The 18,613-nt window shown below is 31.6% G+C and overlaps 1 protein-coding gene across 15 annotated transcripts in view; it reads right to left on the reverse strand.

Moving 5' to 3' along the window:
* The window catches only part of GPHN (gephyrin), a 710,040-nt gene that overhangs the window by 207,473 nt on the left and 483,954 nt on the right, over nt 1-18,613 (reverse strand). For all 15 annotated transcript variants that reach the window (XM_037005467.2, XM_037005787.2, XM_037005423.2 and 12 more), the window contains one exon: nt 7,799-7,933. In XM_037005467.2, the coding sequence (XP_036861362.1) occupies nt 7,799-7,933 (135 nt within the window). The remainder of the gene's footprint in view (nt 1-7,798; nt 7,934-18,613) is intronic.

Raw genomic sequence — 18,613 nt, forward strand, 5'->3', positions numbered from 1 at the left:
TTATAGAGGTGAAATAACTTTCTGAAAGCCACGTATCTAATAAGTGATAAAACTGAGATTGTCAGGCCTGCCAAACTCCAGAACCTGAGCTCTTTATCACTACTTTTCTCTACTATCTATTTGTATAAACTATTAAAAAAATAACAGAATGATATACAGCAAAATTTTAAAAGTCGTTTTTTATTAAGGGTACTCTTAGAGGAACTTTTTCCCTTCTTTTTTGCTTATATGAATTTTCTAAATTTTCTTAAATGAGTATGTATATTATTTTTTTAATAAGAAAGACCATGCCTCTTATAGACTAAGCTACAAAACTGTTAGCTTTATAGTTAATAATTTCTGGTTATCTACATCTTCTCAGGCTAACTAATCAAATCTCATTTGCAAGTTCCGATTTCAGAATGACAATTATACATTTCACAGTTAAGTTATACTTAGCTTCAATGATGTACATAACTCTGTGAACATTAAATAATTAGAAAAGGATGAGGGATTTCCATTTTCAATTATCACTTTATATATAAAAGCAGAGGGGACACTTAATTAGATGAATAAAGAAACAGAAATCAATGTATGATCCTGTGCACTTAGCAAAATGTCATAGAACATAGAACAAACACTTAAAATAATTTGTAAATTCAAAATTAATAGCTAGAGTATTTTGTCACTCTCTAATTTCAGTTTTATCAATACAGAATACTTTATTTACCATACTGGAGAGTACCTTTCTCATTAGAAAAGGACATAAGAGAGCCGTCCTTTATTTTAAGTCTCAAAAAACTGTTTTGCTATCAAAACAATAAAAAACAAAACAAAGGAGGAGAAACTAGACAATAATGAACAAGAGTGGAAATTAGTTACTCAAAAGTCTCTAGGAACCAGGCATTTAATGCAAATGAGAAAAATAGACTGGTGGGATAAAGAGTGCCAACTGACCTCTGTGCTGGCCCAGTAATGTGGATGTGATTTTTTTTTTAGGAAAAGCTGAACATTTGTTTTTTATTTAAAATAGTACCAATTTTAAATGTTCCAAACTCATTAAAAAAAAAAACTATCCCCAATTATCTTCCAGTATGTAGGTTAAGACTTAAAAGAGGGCTCTCTGTGTACCTACTAGGAAACAGGATATTCTGTCCAAATGTAGTAGTAGTATCACACTGGAAGTAAGTAGAGATGGCTGGGAATTACAATTTCTAGTTTTGTGTTTTCAAAAGACTCCATGAAGACTGCCTCATTTTGAAAAACGGGAGAGAAACTCTGTTCCCTGCCTCAGAATTAATCTGGATTACAGAGTCAGGATGAATAAATTATAATGCTTATGCATGGCACTGGTGGTAATTTACATAAAGGATAAGATCTCTGGACTGAGAATACAATTATAACGTTGTTTCAATAGAAAATTAGGAGAGGTAAGATTCAACATACATAATTTTGACCCAGGGTATTTTTAGAAACATAGTTTACTCACTTGATTATTCTAATGAGGGTCCCCAAGACCCTTTCAGGGGTCCCCAAGGTAATAATAGTACTAGGACATTATTTGCCTCTTCAAATGACATTTGCACTGATGTTACAAAAGCAATGGTGGGTTGACACCTTAGTGCAAATCAAGGTGGTAGATCCAAATAGTATGAAAAATCGTTGGATTATTTACTACTATGTACCAAAAGTTAAAACAAAAAATCTAATGATTTCAAAAAAGGAAAGCTAGTTTCATTTAACAATGTCCTCAATGAAACAGTAAATACTAATTTAATTTTAACTTGTCCCTTGAGTGTGACAAAGTGGGAAGTATGAATAAAATATTCCTGGGGGATACCAAAGGCTGATGGTTGTCTCAATAAAAAGCACTTATGCAATTATTTTGAGTTGCAAGATGAACTAGTCAGGTTTTACACAGAACACCATTTTATCTAAAAGAATGAAAAACTAACTCACAAATTATGATTATTTAGACTTAGATGTTTGTTAGATATTTTCTTGAAAATGAATAAATTGAGTCTGTCAAGGATGAAAATGAGCAGGATTTGTTGCTTTTTTGCTACAGTTAAATTCTAGCTTTTAAGTAAAAATTAAAATTGTGGAAAATGTGTATCACCATGAGCTTGTGAGTTCCAAGGCTTTTTGATAAGCTTGGTGGATATATTAATGAAGAGACTTTTAACAGACTATCAATTATAAAATTTTGGTATAGTGTTCAAAGATTATCACAATGATCTGAAAGTGCTATTAAAATAGTCTCTCCTTTTCTAAGTACATAACAGTGTGAGGCTGGTCTTGTTTCTTCATATTCTTCAATCAAAATAACGTATTACAACAGTCTGAGTACAGAAGCAGATGTGAGAATCTAGCTGTCTTCTATTAAACCAGACATTAAAAAATATTTTAAAAAATGTAAAACAGTGTCATCAAAAGCTGAAAAGCAGATTTTTTTTGTTTTGGAAAATTGTTTTTTCATAACATTATTATTTATGCTAGCCTTTAAAGGTTTTATTATTCTTATTTTGAAGCAAATAAATAAATATTCAAAATTTCTGCTTTAATTTCTAGTATAGTATCGTTAGATATAACCCACATAAAAAGCTACTTGGAACCCTTAATAATTTTTAAATGTGTGATGGGGTCCTGAGATCATTGAGAATGGCTAAATCTGACCAGTAATGTTGAGAATATTATTGCTCCATACCTTCCAGATGAGGCAGTTAACTTTGCACAAAAGAAAACATATTTTATATCCAGAAAATATACTTTTAATGTCAATAATTCAGTGTTTCCCAACCTTTTTTGGCATTAGTTGACTCTACATGTAGAGCCCATAAAACTGTAATTTCATTAATAGGTAAACAGGTGTTGATATACCAAAGTTGATATAATTTTCAGGCAAAAGTAGAGAAACTTGATGATAGTGTAGTCTTACCGACTTTGTTTAGGCTTTTAAAAATAGAGGAAAATAATCTGCAGTGGTATTCTCCAGAGACTTGGGAACCTCAAGTTTAGAACCAATGAACTAGCCATATCACATAATCACCCTGGTGATCACAAAGGAAAGTAATGATAATAATTTGAATAGCTTATAAAAATTAACATCATTATGAAAAAATTTCAGAGGGAATATTATCCAAATATTGGATCAATAATGCCATTTTTATATGTAGAGGAAATCACACTGCCTTTTAGACATACACATTAAAGACTGTGAGTTAAGAAAAATAACATTTTTTATCCAGAGGAATCTAAATTCTTTTGCTCAAAGACAATAACTGAAACTTAGAGAAGTCATAACTCATTTTGTTTGAATATAAAATTAGACATAAGTATATTGAATGAACACATCCTTTGTAAAAAGATACTTCAATACATGTACTTTTTAATCATTTTACAAACTTTGGTTTTTATTATGTTCATATTTTGTTCCCAAGAGAAAAAAAAAATAACTTGCTGGTTAGTCTGGTCACAAAATTCTATTCTAACCTTTAAGGTACAAGGGATGTTATAACAGACTATATTTATTTATTTATTTTTTTAAGTTAAATTTCAGATGAATAGGGGATAAAAAGATAACTGAATTGGTCTTTAAAATATAGTCTCTATTTTAGTGGCATCTATAGGGAATGGTAAGTTAAAGTTTGGATTTTTTCTTCTTTTTGCTCTGGTCATTATTCTCTACCTCAGGCCTCTTGATTTCTGACAGAGATGCTTCTGCTGCCTTCCAAATGGGAAACCAGTACTCATGTACATTGTGAATCATGTTCACTTTAAAACAATTTATCTGTTATAGAATTATCCTTTTAGCAAACCATTTTTGGGATACTATCACCAATTTTAGAACTCTAGTCCTTTAGATATTGCCCACTCTTACTTAAATATAATCTACATACTATCTGGTTTTTAGGGATTGGCATAATTTCATTTAGGGCAGTGAATCACTAAAATCCCAAGTTTGTTCTTAAAAAATACTTCACTGTGTCATAAAGCAAGAGGAGTGAAAAGTCATTTTCCATTTCAGTCAGATTTCATTAAAAGAAAATCAAGAGAAATGACTTTTTCCCCATATAGAATAAAATATTAAATCATTTCAGCAAATAAATGTTTGGAGAGAATGCCATTCTTCAAAGAATTGTTTCAAAAAGCTAATACATGGTTGTCTTCGTTAGACTGTAATGAGTGTACTAGAAAGGAAATCCAAACAGTGTATTATATGGACCTTATTCTCACTATAGCTGGGGAATCTTAAAAAAGTATCAAAGCACAATCTAGGATATAATATTGCAGTGAATATATAAAATGTGAATATAAAATAATATTTAATATTGTAGCTATTGACTAAGAGAAATAGATGAACACATGTATATGGTAGAAAATCTTTCAGTCTAAGTATGCGAGCGGTAAGTTACAGAGGGAGAGGTTGGAACTGTTCTGAATAGTAATTTGGTTATAAACACTTTGATGTTTTCACAAAGACTAGGTTAAGTGCTTCTGATATCCCAGAGTACTCTTTACTCCTGCTGATAAATCATAGTACTTATAATACTTTTATAATTTGTAGTTGCCTCTTTTGTCTCTTTGTAAAGGCAAGAACAATGTCTACTTGCTCAACACTTATTTAATTTTGGTACACCAGGCAAAACTTACTTAATAAATTAATAAACCCTGTTGGAGATGAAGAATTACTAGTTCATCACAGGAACAAAGCTAAGAGAAGCTGAGCAACTAGCTTAATGTAGTGTGGTTATTGAGTTGAGAAGCCACGTTTGAATCCAGGGTTCAATTATCCAGTCAATTCAGTATTATATTGTATTTGTCATGTAAAGAAAATTTATTTGCAAATATATTTCTGCACATGACAGACTGCATGCCTAATCTGAAAGGCAGAAGAGAAATTTCTATGGGGTTTAGACAACACTAATGAGTTTTAAATTATAAATACCACAACCAAGATGCAGTAACAAAGAGCAGTGTCAAACTCAACGCGTTTTCTAATTTTGTGCTGGCTATCATTCCTGGGATGTCTCATACATATCTCAGATTGAACACATTCAAAACTGAAATGTATTAACTCCCTCTTCTTTTACCCTCAAAATTTGCTTCTTAACTTTTATTCTTTAATATAGTTAATAACATCATCATTTACTTATATCTCAAATTAGAAACTTCACTTTCTTTTTGATGTCTTTGCTGCCCCAAATTTTTATGCTATAAAATTAAACTAAAAAATTCACCTACAACAGATTTAAATGCTGAAACATACAGCCTTGAAATTTGACTCTGTTGGCAAAGGCAAAAAAATTCATTATTTAAAATAAAAGAGAACTGGTATCTTAAATTGGACTTTGAGTCACTGAATCAGGCTATTCATGAAGTAATGAAGTTTTAGTCTAAGAGTCTTTCATTGGTGACGACTGCCTGTTGACAACCACCTTTAACGTGGTCATTATTGCTGAATATAATTCTCAAAACCTCTATCCAGCACAAAGCCCTTGGTTTTGTTTTTATTCATCCTTCACATCCCTGGTGAAGTGTTACTCCTTAGGGAGGCCTTCTCTGATGATCATATCTATGTGAGGTTCTTTCTTATGTTCTATCATGATAATTTTTTCATTTTTTCATAGCATGAATTTCAATTTATAAATAAAGTCACTGTGAAGTTATAATTGTAAGAATTATTTATGTTTATTTACTTGTTTTATGTAATATATCATTGACTAAACTGTAAACTCCATGAAGGCAGAGATTATAGCTGTTGCTGATATAAAGGCACATATAAAAGCATCTAGTTTAGATTCAACTAAGCAGTCTTATAATTTAAGACTTTTAATAGAAAAATTTGATTTCTTTACTCATTTAAAAAATAAATATTCAACTAATTTTTTATTGTATTAATATTCTGATTCAGCTTTGAAAGTTTTATTTTAAAATTATACCAAAGCAATAATTTTATATTTGAGGTATACATTCTGGTACAGCTAAAAATTGTCTGAAAGGAATAGAATTTATTCCTAGATAAAAATACAGAAAGCAATTCCAAAAAAAAGAGAGGGTTAAATGCACTGACTTATTTGAATTTATCATCAGTTGGAAAAATCTATGTGCTAATTAAGGAAAAAATTTCAAGACAAGCCACTTGGTTCTCCTAAAGTTTTAAGCAAATTAACTTGATAAATGCTCACACTTTTCTTTTTAGGATTTCACTTTAGTAATTTAGAATTGCCAAGCTATTGTTAAAATTGTATTTAATATTTGTTTTGTAATTAAAGTGCCATTACAAAGTATTAAAAAGGCTCAATAACTACTATGTATAATTAAATTTAACTTAAAATATTTATGTTCACAATACATTATTTAGGAAAAGACTACTTTCTTTTAGATAACTCTGTATTCCCAACATATAGGTTTTAATATTTGGTGAATGATTAAACACTTACAGTGGACCTAACTTTTAGCTTTGATTATTTCCCAGATTTTATAAATGAGTACAGCTTGTACAGTTGGGATTTAATGCAAATAATGTAATTATTTTGTTCTAAAAATTTAAAAAACATGGATGAGATTCTTCTAATTCAAGTCTTCATAACTCCAGTTTTCATTTGTTGCTGACTAGAACTTGAATGGCATTAATAAACATTTTGTGTCTAGAATGTTCTTACAATTTTTCTTCACTGAAGATTTAGGACCTCAATTTTTAAAAATATTGAATTAATATAAATTATTTTTTAAACAAATCTCAAAATGATATACAACAGTAACATTCTGAGGACTTTGCTGAGAAGAACGTACCATGGAATTCAAAAGCAACTTATCAAGAACTGCTTGAGATAATTTCTAGTTAAATCCAATTATAACATCATAAAACTCATAGAAAAGTTGGAATTGATGAAAAGGTATATAAGTCCTTAAGTTTGATGACAGAGAAAAAGGTTCAGTTTGAAAAATTACCTGCAAATCTCTAGAATAAATTTACTGTATACCCTAATATCTAACACCATATCTTATTAAATAAGAAGGAATGTTACTGTTAACCTTTTGATGACCATGTTGGATCCACCACATAGAAAACCTGAAGGTGCAAATGACTAACTTAACCAGGGAAGAGGCATTCCAGGAAAAAGAAGTCAGTCATAATTAAGTTTGTTACTAAATCTATCATAAACACGAAGGTATGAGACAGCAAATAAATGTCTAATCTCTTTTTTCTCCCCCATACATGACTCAGTACTTGGGAAAAGTTATAAAAAATAAATACTAAGATACCTTCTCCGTCTCCCAAAGGTTGGCATTAAAACTTTCTAATTAATTTAGATTTGTTTCCAAATATTAGGCAGCAACATTCCAAGTTGAATATGTTTGAAAAATTTTGGAATGATACTAGAGCAGGGTGCTACCCCAGCCCGGACAAGTTGGAAAAAAAAAAAATCCCTTTGGTGGTATTATTTTATTTTGTTTATCTTGCTGTTTTTTTGGCCAGAAATACAGTCATCCTCTGAATAAACAAATAACTTACATCTATACTGTTGAGTATGCTAAAAAATAACAAGTCTAAAACAAAGAAACAAGAGCTATATAGAGTGATACCCATAGCCTGATGTAGGAGTAGACATTTTGCATGAAATTTCTATTGCCTTACTGTTGGCCTAATATGATAATTTATTAAATAGTAGGTAGTAACTATCTTATAGTCTGTTTATTTTTCATTGTATTATCTTGCATGCAATCCAACCTTGACAAGCAGAGGGAAATATTAATTAACTTTCCCAGATTCACATATTTCAGCAGGTGTAAGGTGCCAAGGAACTGTACTTACTTTTGGTGTTGGGCAGGAAGCTGTAGAAAGGCGAGATGTAGCCTGAGCACGAGGCGATTCTGAAGGAGTAGTGCTAAGGGAGGCTGTGTCTCGTGGGAGCACCTGAACACCACGAGAAATGATGGAGTCTGGAATCTGAACAAGGGAAACAAGTATGGTTTAATATTCTGAAAATATAAACAACATGTAAAATCAATACTCATACCTTTTCTTTTTGGCCATTCTTTGCTGCTCAGCTTTTGTATATTTGTGCTCCTCACTTACTGTTAAGTATAAAGAAATGTACCAACAATTTGGGATAGGATAGAAACTTTCATATGTAAAAGATTTCCCTGGCCAAATAATATTTTATGAAACTTCTTTTATGAGAGGTAGTATAGCATGGCGGTTAGGAGTAAAGTGGTACTCATATACTGACTCTGCTGTTTAACAGTTATTTAATTCCTAGATTTTTTTCCATTTCCCTTTCAGATTCACTCTCCATCCTTCTTCACCTTCTCTGCACCAAGCTGACCCATATAGATAGAAACAACAAGCTATTTTGAGCTCTCTGGCTTCTGGTTGAATTCAGCCAATGGGAGGCACTGTCAGGACTTTGAAGGGTTGAAGAAGAATAAGCTCTGGTACTTATTCCCATGGCTTCTTTCTATAGGCATAGGATTGACTAAATTCACATCATCTGTCAGATGACCCCTGCTACCAGCTCTTTTCTGGATTCCAATAGCAGCCCCCTTCCTTTGGCCCATTAGACATAGAAGCATTAATGTTTCCCACTATAACTAGACCCAGGGTACTGCATTATGTCTTGTTGCTTTCTCAAAAACCTGCCCAACCATAGTCTCTTATTAAACTCTTCCCAATTATACATCTAAGTATGGTATGACTTCTGCTGGGACACGGATGGGTATATTTTTAAGTCACCATTTCCTTTACCTAAAAAAAGAGAATGATAGCATCTACCTCACTGCTAAAGGTTAAATAAGATAATGCATATAAATCATCTAGCAATTCCAAGTAGTAAATACTTAATAAATGTTGGCTACCTATGTTAGCAGACCTGTCCTATGAGAAATGACAAAGGAAGTCCTTCAGGCTGAAAAGAAAGGACACTAGACAGTAATTTTGAATTCACATATAGAAATAAACAACACTGGTACTCTACATAGGTAAATATAAAAGTCAGTATTAATGTATATTTTAGATTGTATATTTGTATTTTTCTTATATGACATAAAGAAAATGACATTAATTATAAATCTATGCTGATGGGAACACTATGTATAAATACATAATTTGTGAAAATGACAATATAAGTAAGGGAGATGGAGCAAAGAACTTGCATAAAATTTAAACTAGCTTGGTATTAATTTAAACTAGATAGTTATAAATTAAGATGTTAACTGTAATACATAGGGCAACCACTAAGAAAATAACTAAAAATATGCATAACAAAATGAGAGGAAATTCAAAACGGCACACTAGAAAATATGTTAGCTAAAAAAAAATTAATGGAAGAAATGAAGAATAAAAAAGATAAAAGACATACAGAAAAACTGGAAGAAATCTTGATTTTTCAGTAATTACATTAAATATAAGTAGATTTAACTACCTAATTAAAATGTAGAGGATGGCAGAATGGATTAAAAAAAACATGATTCAAGTATGTGCTTTAGATCTAAAGACACAAAGAGACTGAAGATAAAAAAAATGGAAAAAAATAGTCTATGCAAACAGTAACCCAAAGAGGCCTGCAATGGCTACAGTAGTATCAGACAAAAGGGATTTTAAGACAAAAATTGTCTTAAAAGAGACAAAAACAAAAAAGTCAATCCACCTGAAAACAGCAACTATAAACACATATGCACCTAACCAGGGCCTCAAAATACATGAAATAAAAACTGATCATACTGAGGAGAGAAAAAGTTCAACAATTACAGTGGAAGACTTCAATGCTTTACTTTTAATAATAGAATACCTTATCAGAAGAAGGAGAAGTGAAAAAGAAGATTTTTACAACCGTATAAACCAATTAGGCCTAAAACTATATAGAGAACAATCTCCTGGATAACAGTAGAATACACATTTTTCTCAAGTGGACATTAAATAATCTTCAGGATATATCAAATGCTAGGCCAAAAAATAAGTCTCACTAAAATAATGAAATCATACAGTGTATCTTCTCTGACCATCATAAAAGGAAAGTAGAAATAAATATAGAAAGAAATTGGGAAATTTACAAATATATGAAACTAAACACATTCTTAAACAGTCAAGAAAGAAATCACAAGGCAAATTAGAAAATACTTTGATATGACTGAAAATGACAACACAACATACCAAAACTTATCGGATCCAGCAACAGTAGTGCTAGGAGGGACATTTATATCTACTTTAAAAAAGATATCTACAAATATCTACTTTAAAAAAGAAAAAGATTTCGAAGTAATACCTTAACCTTCTATCTTAAGGAACTACAAAAAGAAAAGCAAACTAAACTCCAAGCCAAAAGAAGGAAGGAAGTAATAAAGATTACAGTGAAAATAAATGAAATGGAGAACAGAAAAACTGAAAGAACCAACAAAACCAAAGCTGGTTCTTTGAAAAGATCAACAGAATTGACAAACCTTTAGCTAGACTGACCAAGAAAAAAAAAAAAACTCAAATTACTAAAGTCACGTATGAAAGTGGGGACACGACTATTGATTTCACAGATATAAAAAGGATTAAAGAGAATACTATGAACAACTGTATGCCAACAAGTTGGATAACCTAGATGAAATGGGCAAATTCTTAGAAACACAGAAACTATCAAAACCAATTCAAGAAGAAATATAAAATCTGTAACAGATATATAACAAAGAAATAGATTGAATCAAAAATCAAAAAAACTTCCAACAAATAATAGCTCAGGAACAGATGGATTTTCACTTTCAAAGAATCCTATGAACTGTTTAAAGAAGAATAAACACAAATCCTTCAGAAATTCTTCCACAAAGCAGAACAGGAAGGAACACCTCCTAACTCATTTTATGGGGCCAGTATTACCCTAATATAAAGACAAATGAAACATCACAGGCAGGAATAGAAAACTACAGAACAATATCTTTTATGAATATAATACAAACATCCTACAAAATACTAAGAAATTGAATTCAACAGTATTTTAAAAGAATTATATACTATGTTCAAGTGGGATTTATTTCATGAATGCAAGGGTGGTTCAACATAAGGAATATGAGCAATGTAATACAGCACATTAATAGAATGAAGAAAAAAATCTACATGGTCATCTCAATTGATGTAGAAAAAGCTCTTGACAAAACAGAATACCCTTTCATAATAAAAACTCTCAGAAAACTAGGAATAGAAGGCAACTTCTACAGTCTGATAAAGGGCATGTATGAAAAACCCATAGCTAACATCCAACTTAATGATGAAAGATGGAAAACATCCCCCTCAGATCAGGACCAAGGATGTCTGCTCTCATCACTTTTTCAACATTGTACTAGAAGTTATCTCTTCTCATGATGATGATCTTATATATATAAAATCCTGAAGAATCCACAGAAAGAACTATTAGCTAATAAATTCAGAAAAATTCCAGGCATAAAGAACACATATAAGTTGTATTTTTATACACTAAAATTGAAAAATTAAAAAAGAAAATTAATAAAGCAATCCCACTTAAAATAACATAAAAATATTAAGGAATAAATTTAACCAAGGAGGTGCAAGATTTGTACACTGAAAGTTACAAAAACATAAGAAGACATAAATAGAAAGTTATATATTGTTAAGATGGCAATACTACCCAAAAGAATCTACAGATTCAATGCAATCCCTATTAAATCATAACAAGCTTTTTGCAGAAATAGAAAAACCCATCCTAAAATCCATATGGAATCTCAAGGGACTCCATATAGCCAAAACAATCCTGAAAAAGAAAGTTGGAGGACTCACACTTACCAATTTCAAAACTTACTTCCAAGGTTCAGTAATCAAAACAGTGTATGCTGGCATAAGGACAGACATATAGACCAAATGAACAGAACTGAGAATCCAGAAATAAACTCTCTTACCTTTATAGTTAATTGATCTTTGACAAATTGCCAAGACAATTAAGGGGAGAAAGACAGTCTTTTCAATAAATTGTGCCAGAACTGGATATTCATATTTAAAAATATGAAGTTGGACCCTTACCTCATACCATATACAAAAATTACTTCAAAATGCATCACAGACCTAAATGTATGTGCTAAAATTCTAAAATTCTTAGAAGAAAATATAGGGGTATATGTTCATTACACCTTGGTTTTCATAATGGGTTCTTAGATATGGTACCAAAAGCACAAGAAACAAAAGAAAATTTAGACAAAGTAGACTTCATCAAAATTAAAATCTTCTGTGCATCAAGAAAGCTTGAAAAGACAACTTATAGAATGGGAGAAAATATTTACTAATCATGAATCTTACGGTCTAGCATTCAGAATATATAAAGAACAAGTATAACTCAACAAGACAATAACCTATTTAAAAAAAACCCTTATTAAAAAAAGAGACTAAAGATTTGAATAGATATTTCTCCTAAGAAAATATACATATGGCCAAAAAAGCAACATGAAAAGATGTTCATTATTATTAGTCACTAGGGAAATGCAAATCAAAACTACAATGAGATACCACTTCACACCCACTCAAAGGCTATAATTAAAAAAAGGAAAACAACAAATGTTGAGCATGCAGAGAAATTGGGAGACCTCATATACACTGATGTTGGGTATGTAAAAGTACAGTTCTTAATAGGGAAAATGTCTGGCATTTCCTCAAGAAGTTAAAAATAGAATTATTATATGACCCAACAATTCTATGACCCAACAACTCTATATCCAAAAGAATTGAAAACTGATGTCTAAACAAAAACATCTATACAGATATTCATAGCAGCACTATTTTAATAACCAAAAAGTGGGAAAAACCCAAACTTCCGAATTGATCAATGGTTAAGCAAGGTGGTATATCTATACAATGGAACATTGTGTAGTCATAAAAAGGAGTACTGATAAATGTTACAATATGGGTGAACCTTGAAAACATGATGTTATATGAAAGAAACTAGACATAAAAAGTCATATATTGGATGATTCCATTTATAATGTCCATAGTAGGCAAATCCAGAGAGAGAAAGCAAATTAGTGGTTACTAGGGGATGAAGGAAGGGAGTATTGGATTGATTGCTTATTGGGTATGGTTTTTTAGGGGGGATGATGAAATATTCTGGAATTAGAGGTGATGGTTGCACAACATTGTGAAGGTACAAAAGGCACTGGACTGTACACTTTAAAAAGCAAATTTTATGTTATGTGAATTTTCTTCCATTAAGTTGTAAAATGAGTCCTTCTGTAAGCCAGTATAATGAAAATGTCCTATATCCCTCCATCAAAGCTGTATAGTTTTGTCTTCCATATTTAGGTTTCTAATAAGCTTAGAATTACCTTTTTGTATATTGTATGAGATAGGGGTACCAATTTCATTTTTTCATATGGACAGCCTGTTGTCCCAGCATCATTTACTGAAAAATCAAGCTTCTCCACTAATGTGTAGTTCAAACTCTGACATATAGCAATTGTTCATATGGGGTTTGTTGTTTTTTGGGGCTTATATTCTTTTCTGTTGGTCTAAGTATCCTTGCACCAATAATGTACTACTAACTTTAATTATGTAATTTTAAGTCTTGATATTTATAAAGCAGGTCTACTTTTTTCTTTTCCTTATTTAAGACTATTATGGTTATTTTTGGTCTTTTGCATTTCCATTTTATATAAATTTTAGAAGAACTTGTTTGTTCTATACTTTTGTATATACTTGTATACTTTTGTAGAAAAGTATAGAGAAGTTTTGAAGAACAACCCTCTAACTGATTAAAAAGTGTTTTCTTCTGGGGGAGTGTGAAGGTGAATGAGATAAGAGGGTGGTTCAAATGGATGTTAATCTTATCTATGTTTCATTTTTACTTTTTAATAAGGAGAATGTATTAATCTATTACTTGAACAATTAAAAAATTTAGTGGTGAAAACCATGGGAGGGATTGTTTAAAAAATTAAGAAGTGGTTTATGCACTCAACAACTAAGGAGAAGTAAAAGAATGAGCACATTGATGCTTAATAATTATTTCCTTAATAATAAAGTACAAGCAGCCACTAACTTTGAGAATTAGAAGCTTTCTTTGAGATAAAAGGAATGGATAGAGTATTAACTCAGAAAAATAGTTTAAGTGGAAAGGATAAATGTTTAACCTTGATGGTCTTTTAAAATTTCTATTTATTTATTTAACTGATAAACAGTCTTCTATTAGTTTCTCATATACAATACAGTGGTTCAAAAGTTACCCACATTATCAAATACTCATGCCTACCAATGCAGTAGACTCATAGACACTGAGAAGGGACTGGTGGTTACCATGGGAAGGGTGGGGGTGGGTAGGTGGGAGGGCGAGGGGGATAAAGGGCACAAAAATTCTCAATCATAGTGTAGGTTGTTCATGGGGATAGTAGTATAGCATGGAGAATATATCCTTGATGGTCTTTAACAAGAAGCAAGAGGGAAGAGAACAGAGGAAGTAAGGAGGTGAAAAAAGGTAAAAGTCTGAACACTGCAATTCATTAATGTATACAAAGGAGTCAATAAAAATGAACCAAAAGCTTGCCCAAGTGTAGTGAGGATCCACTTAGAGTAATCAGAATTTGTAGTGTCTTGCAAGTCAGCACAAATGAGAAGGCAAAATGCCAAATCACTTCTAAAATAACGTTACTACTTTTAGATAACTAATCTAAAAAAAGCATGGAGAAAACAATTTGTCTCAATTGATCTCAAACCCTCTATAGATATGCAATGTAATTTCAGTTGTGAATTATTAAACAACAGAATTTTCCTCATTAAGGAAAACTTTCATGAGAATACATTCTTTCTTAGGAACTGTGCTGATTCTATCTATGTTGCTTTTCTGTCCTAAAGCTAATTTGACTGATTGGACAGCAATTTCTAAAAGAAGAAATGGAGATTTATACTATAAAATAAGAATACCTAGACCAAGTATCAGTTCTCCTTTAGACCCTGTAGTGTTTTGAAATGCCAGTAAGACTACCAATAAATTAAACATGCAAATTTGTATTTTGATGCCAAGGAAACTCCTCAATAGGGTATATTTCCCCTTCCAATAATTATTTTTACCACCTAAAACTTTTTTGTTTTGAAAAAACGTTTAACTTACAGAAAAGTTACAAGACTAATACAATAGAAGATATCTCTGTTATTTGGATTTAATTTTGGGTAGCTAGTGAGCAAACTTACAGTAATTGGAGTGAGTCTCCCACAGTGGCCATATATAAAGGAGTATGGCTTCCACAGCCATAATTTGTCAGTCTCCAAGGTAAGGGTTTTGGAGTCCTTGCTGGTTAGCTCCAACATGTGTACTCTTTTCTAGTAACTTCTCTGTTTACAGACCTTTAAGATAGGTTGCATTTTCTAAATCCTACTGGACAGTTGTGTGTGATATAAGATCTGAACTAATAATACAAAGAGATTACATATGAATACCTAAATGGGTTCTTTCTCAAAATATACATCATGTATTCTCCCAGAGCTTCTGACATTGATCTTTTAGGGGCTCTAATGTAAGAGTTATGAAAATTTTCTGAAAGAACAGAATATCAAACCTGTGTTCTTGAGTTCACTAAGATATTCAACAAGTAAGTCATTTATAAACTTCTTTGGACAAGGTAAAGAAAGTGGGTTTCTATGGGACAGAAGAGAAATATGTTAGCTGATAAAGCAATTATAACCAGTAGGGTTTCTGGTTGTATGTGAAATGGCTTATCCTAAAAAAAGTTGTATCAGTGACTGCAATGACAGAATGATTAACTTATCTGCAGGTGATAGAGCAAGAAAAGACAGGTAAAATAAGTGAATGGCTTATATAGATTTTTAAAAGGTCTCCTTAGACTAAAAGGAAATTTAACAGGAATAAATGTGAAGACCTAAATTTAGATTAAAATCAATGATATAAAAATCCACAAGAATTTATGATTCATAGTGATAAAGAAAAGCCACACTCTGATTTTGTTTAGACAGTGAACATGAGGTATGACTATAACAGATTTTTCATAAATGTAAAAATTTAAATATTCATATGAACTTGTTTCTTTACAAGGACTATTTATACTTATTAAAATTATTTTTCTGTTGTTTAAAATTATTCAGAATTTTTATTGCTCTCAATGGTATTAATCAGAATCCTTGTTATGATTTGTTTTCCCATATAAATTTGCCATCCTGTAAAATAAAAAGGTGTAATCTTGCTGACACCTACATTCCAGTATCAATTTTTGATGAATATATAAAACATTTAGAATAGTGTCTACTGTGTAGTTAGCATTAAAAAATTATCTATTATCATTATTACTATAACTGCTTAATATATTCACTTTCCCTACTGATCATTTGTCTACTTCTTTTTTTAATTGATATACAGTATTATTTTACTTTCAAATATATAACACAGTGGTTCAACAGTTACCCATATTATTAAATCCTCACTCCCACTGGTACAGCTACTATCTGTCAACATAGAAAGATGTTACAGAAGCACTGGTTGTATTCTCTATGCTGTACTACTATCCTCATGACCAACCTACATTATGATTGAGAATTTTTGTGCCCATTTATCCCCCTCACCCTCCCCTTTCTCCCCATCCCAACACCCCCCCCCCCCCGCATGGTAACCACCAGTCCTTCTCAGTGTCTGTCTGTTGCTATTTTGTTCCTTCTGTTTTGCTTTGTTTTTATATTCCAGATCATTTGTCTATTTCATGGAAGACTCCTTATACATCATGGGAATTGCTAAATAAATACACATTTTATATCTATTTTGTGAAGTTAGTTATTGAACATCTATTTCTTAGGGATGGATCACATATTTTCATGGGATATGTTTAACAAATATCTATATAGTATATAGTATGTGCCAAACTGGGTTAGATGTTGGATACATCATATACCAAAAGATATGATCCTTGTCCTTGCATACTTTATAGTCCACATATATAGAAATCAAACACCTGAATAGGTATATAACTGCAAATTGTGATAAGTGCTATGAAGAAAAAGAACTGCAAGCAAAATTTAAATTGGAGGAGGCAGATCAGGAGGTTTCTATGAGAAAGAAATACTTAAACTGGAACAGAAAGAATAAGTAGAAGTTAGATGGGCAAAGAGTGGGGTTAAGAACATTATAGATAGTGGGGACTGTATGATCTCCGAGGCAAGAAAAAGGTTGATGAAGCTTCATGAGCAATGGGGAGAGGGCGAGTAATGGTAAGAGAAGGCCTGAGAAAGTCAGGAGCAACCATAACATGTGGAATCTAGCAGAACATGTCAAGAAGTTTTGCTTTTACTCTAAATGTAATGAGAATCCACTGGTTTCAAGTAGGGAAGTGACAAGACTTTATGTTTTAAAAAGCTGAGTCTTCCTATGAGGGGATGAGTTAATTGAAGAGAGACATTGGAGGAACTGATGAGACTAGCCACTGAACTAATTAAGGTGAAAAATGATGGCGGATTAGCCCAGGTTGTTCCCTGGTTACTTACCATGCCAAGTAATTTCCAAGGAACCAGTGATAAATCTTACAGGAATCCTAAAATAGGATTTGGAATAGTAGACAAGTTTCTCATCTCATGAGATCAACAATTATGATACTTAAAAAACTGGTTCATTTAAGAATATACTCTCTCATACTGTGTGTTCCTCAAGGGCAAAGCCCAGGGCATATATAATTGTTTAAAAACCCATAGCATCTAGCAAAGGTTTTTTTCCAAAAATATTTTCCAAATACACATATTAGTGTCAAAGTAAATATGTGATCACTGAATGTAATACAAAAGGAAAGATGAAACAGACTAGATTTATGAAAGGTGTGATGGAGGAGGCTGGACTTTAGCAGGCACAGGATTCTTAAAGGATCTGCTCTGGTAGTCAACATTTGTGCTTCCACATCCATTTCTTACTTCAATATTCATCACTTACTAATGAAGTAGCAAAGAGGTTAATACCATAATTATTCCTATTTTAGAGAAGACTGAGGCTTAGAAAAGAGAATTCACCCACTGTCATAGAACAGATACTGACAGAACTGAAACTCTCTGGTGCCAAAGGTCACATTGTTAGTATGCTTACTGCATCCCAGATTTGAAAAAGGTCTATGTGGTTTATTTTAATACAGCTTCCTATTTGTTTTACTGAAAATAATAGTAAGCTTTGTGAAAAACTTATGAGAACATAAATTTACTGGCTCAAATAATTACTAATTATTCATCATACATGCATAAATAATCAGTCAAAATATTACTCAAAGGTCAATGCAAGGAAAAAATAATTGGCATCCTAACAAGTCAATCCCTTTATAAACAACTATAGTAATGATACAAAAGCATAGGTTTCTAATTCAAATTTTGAGAAAATAAAACAGTCAATTATTATTGAAGATGATATAGCTTTCTACAAAATCCTGGTATGTGACAACCATTTAAGTAGAAACAAATAAATAACAGTATAAACAGTAAAAAAGTTTATTTGGTACATAAACATTTTTTTTTCACATGGACATCTTGAACACAATTTTCTTTTCTTTTCAAACATCCATGCATTACTGTATTCCTTTCATATGTAAGGAAAAATTACAAAAGACTTTGAAACAGACAAAAAATATTACTGGGTGTCCTGAGAGTGGACCATTCTGGATTATCAGCACTATTCAATCTTCC

The sequence above is a fragment of the Manis javanica genome, chromosome 8 (genome assembly GCF_040802235.1).
Source record: "Manis javanica isolate MJ-LG chromosome 8, MJ_LKY, whole genome shotgun sequence".
In the NCBI taxonomy this organism is placed as follows: domain Eukaryota; kingdom Metazoa; phylum Chordata; class Mammalia; order Pholidota; family Manidae; genus Manis; species Manis javanica.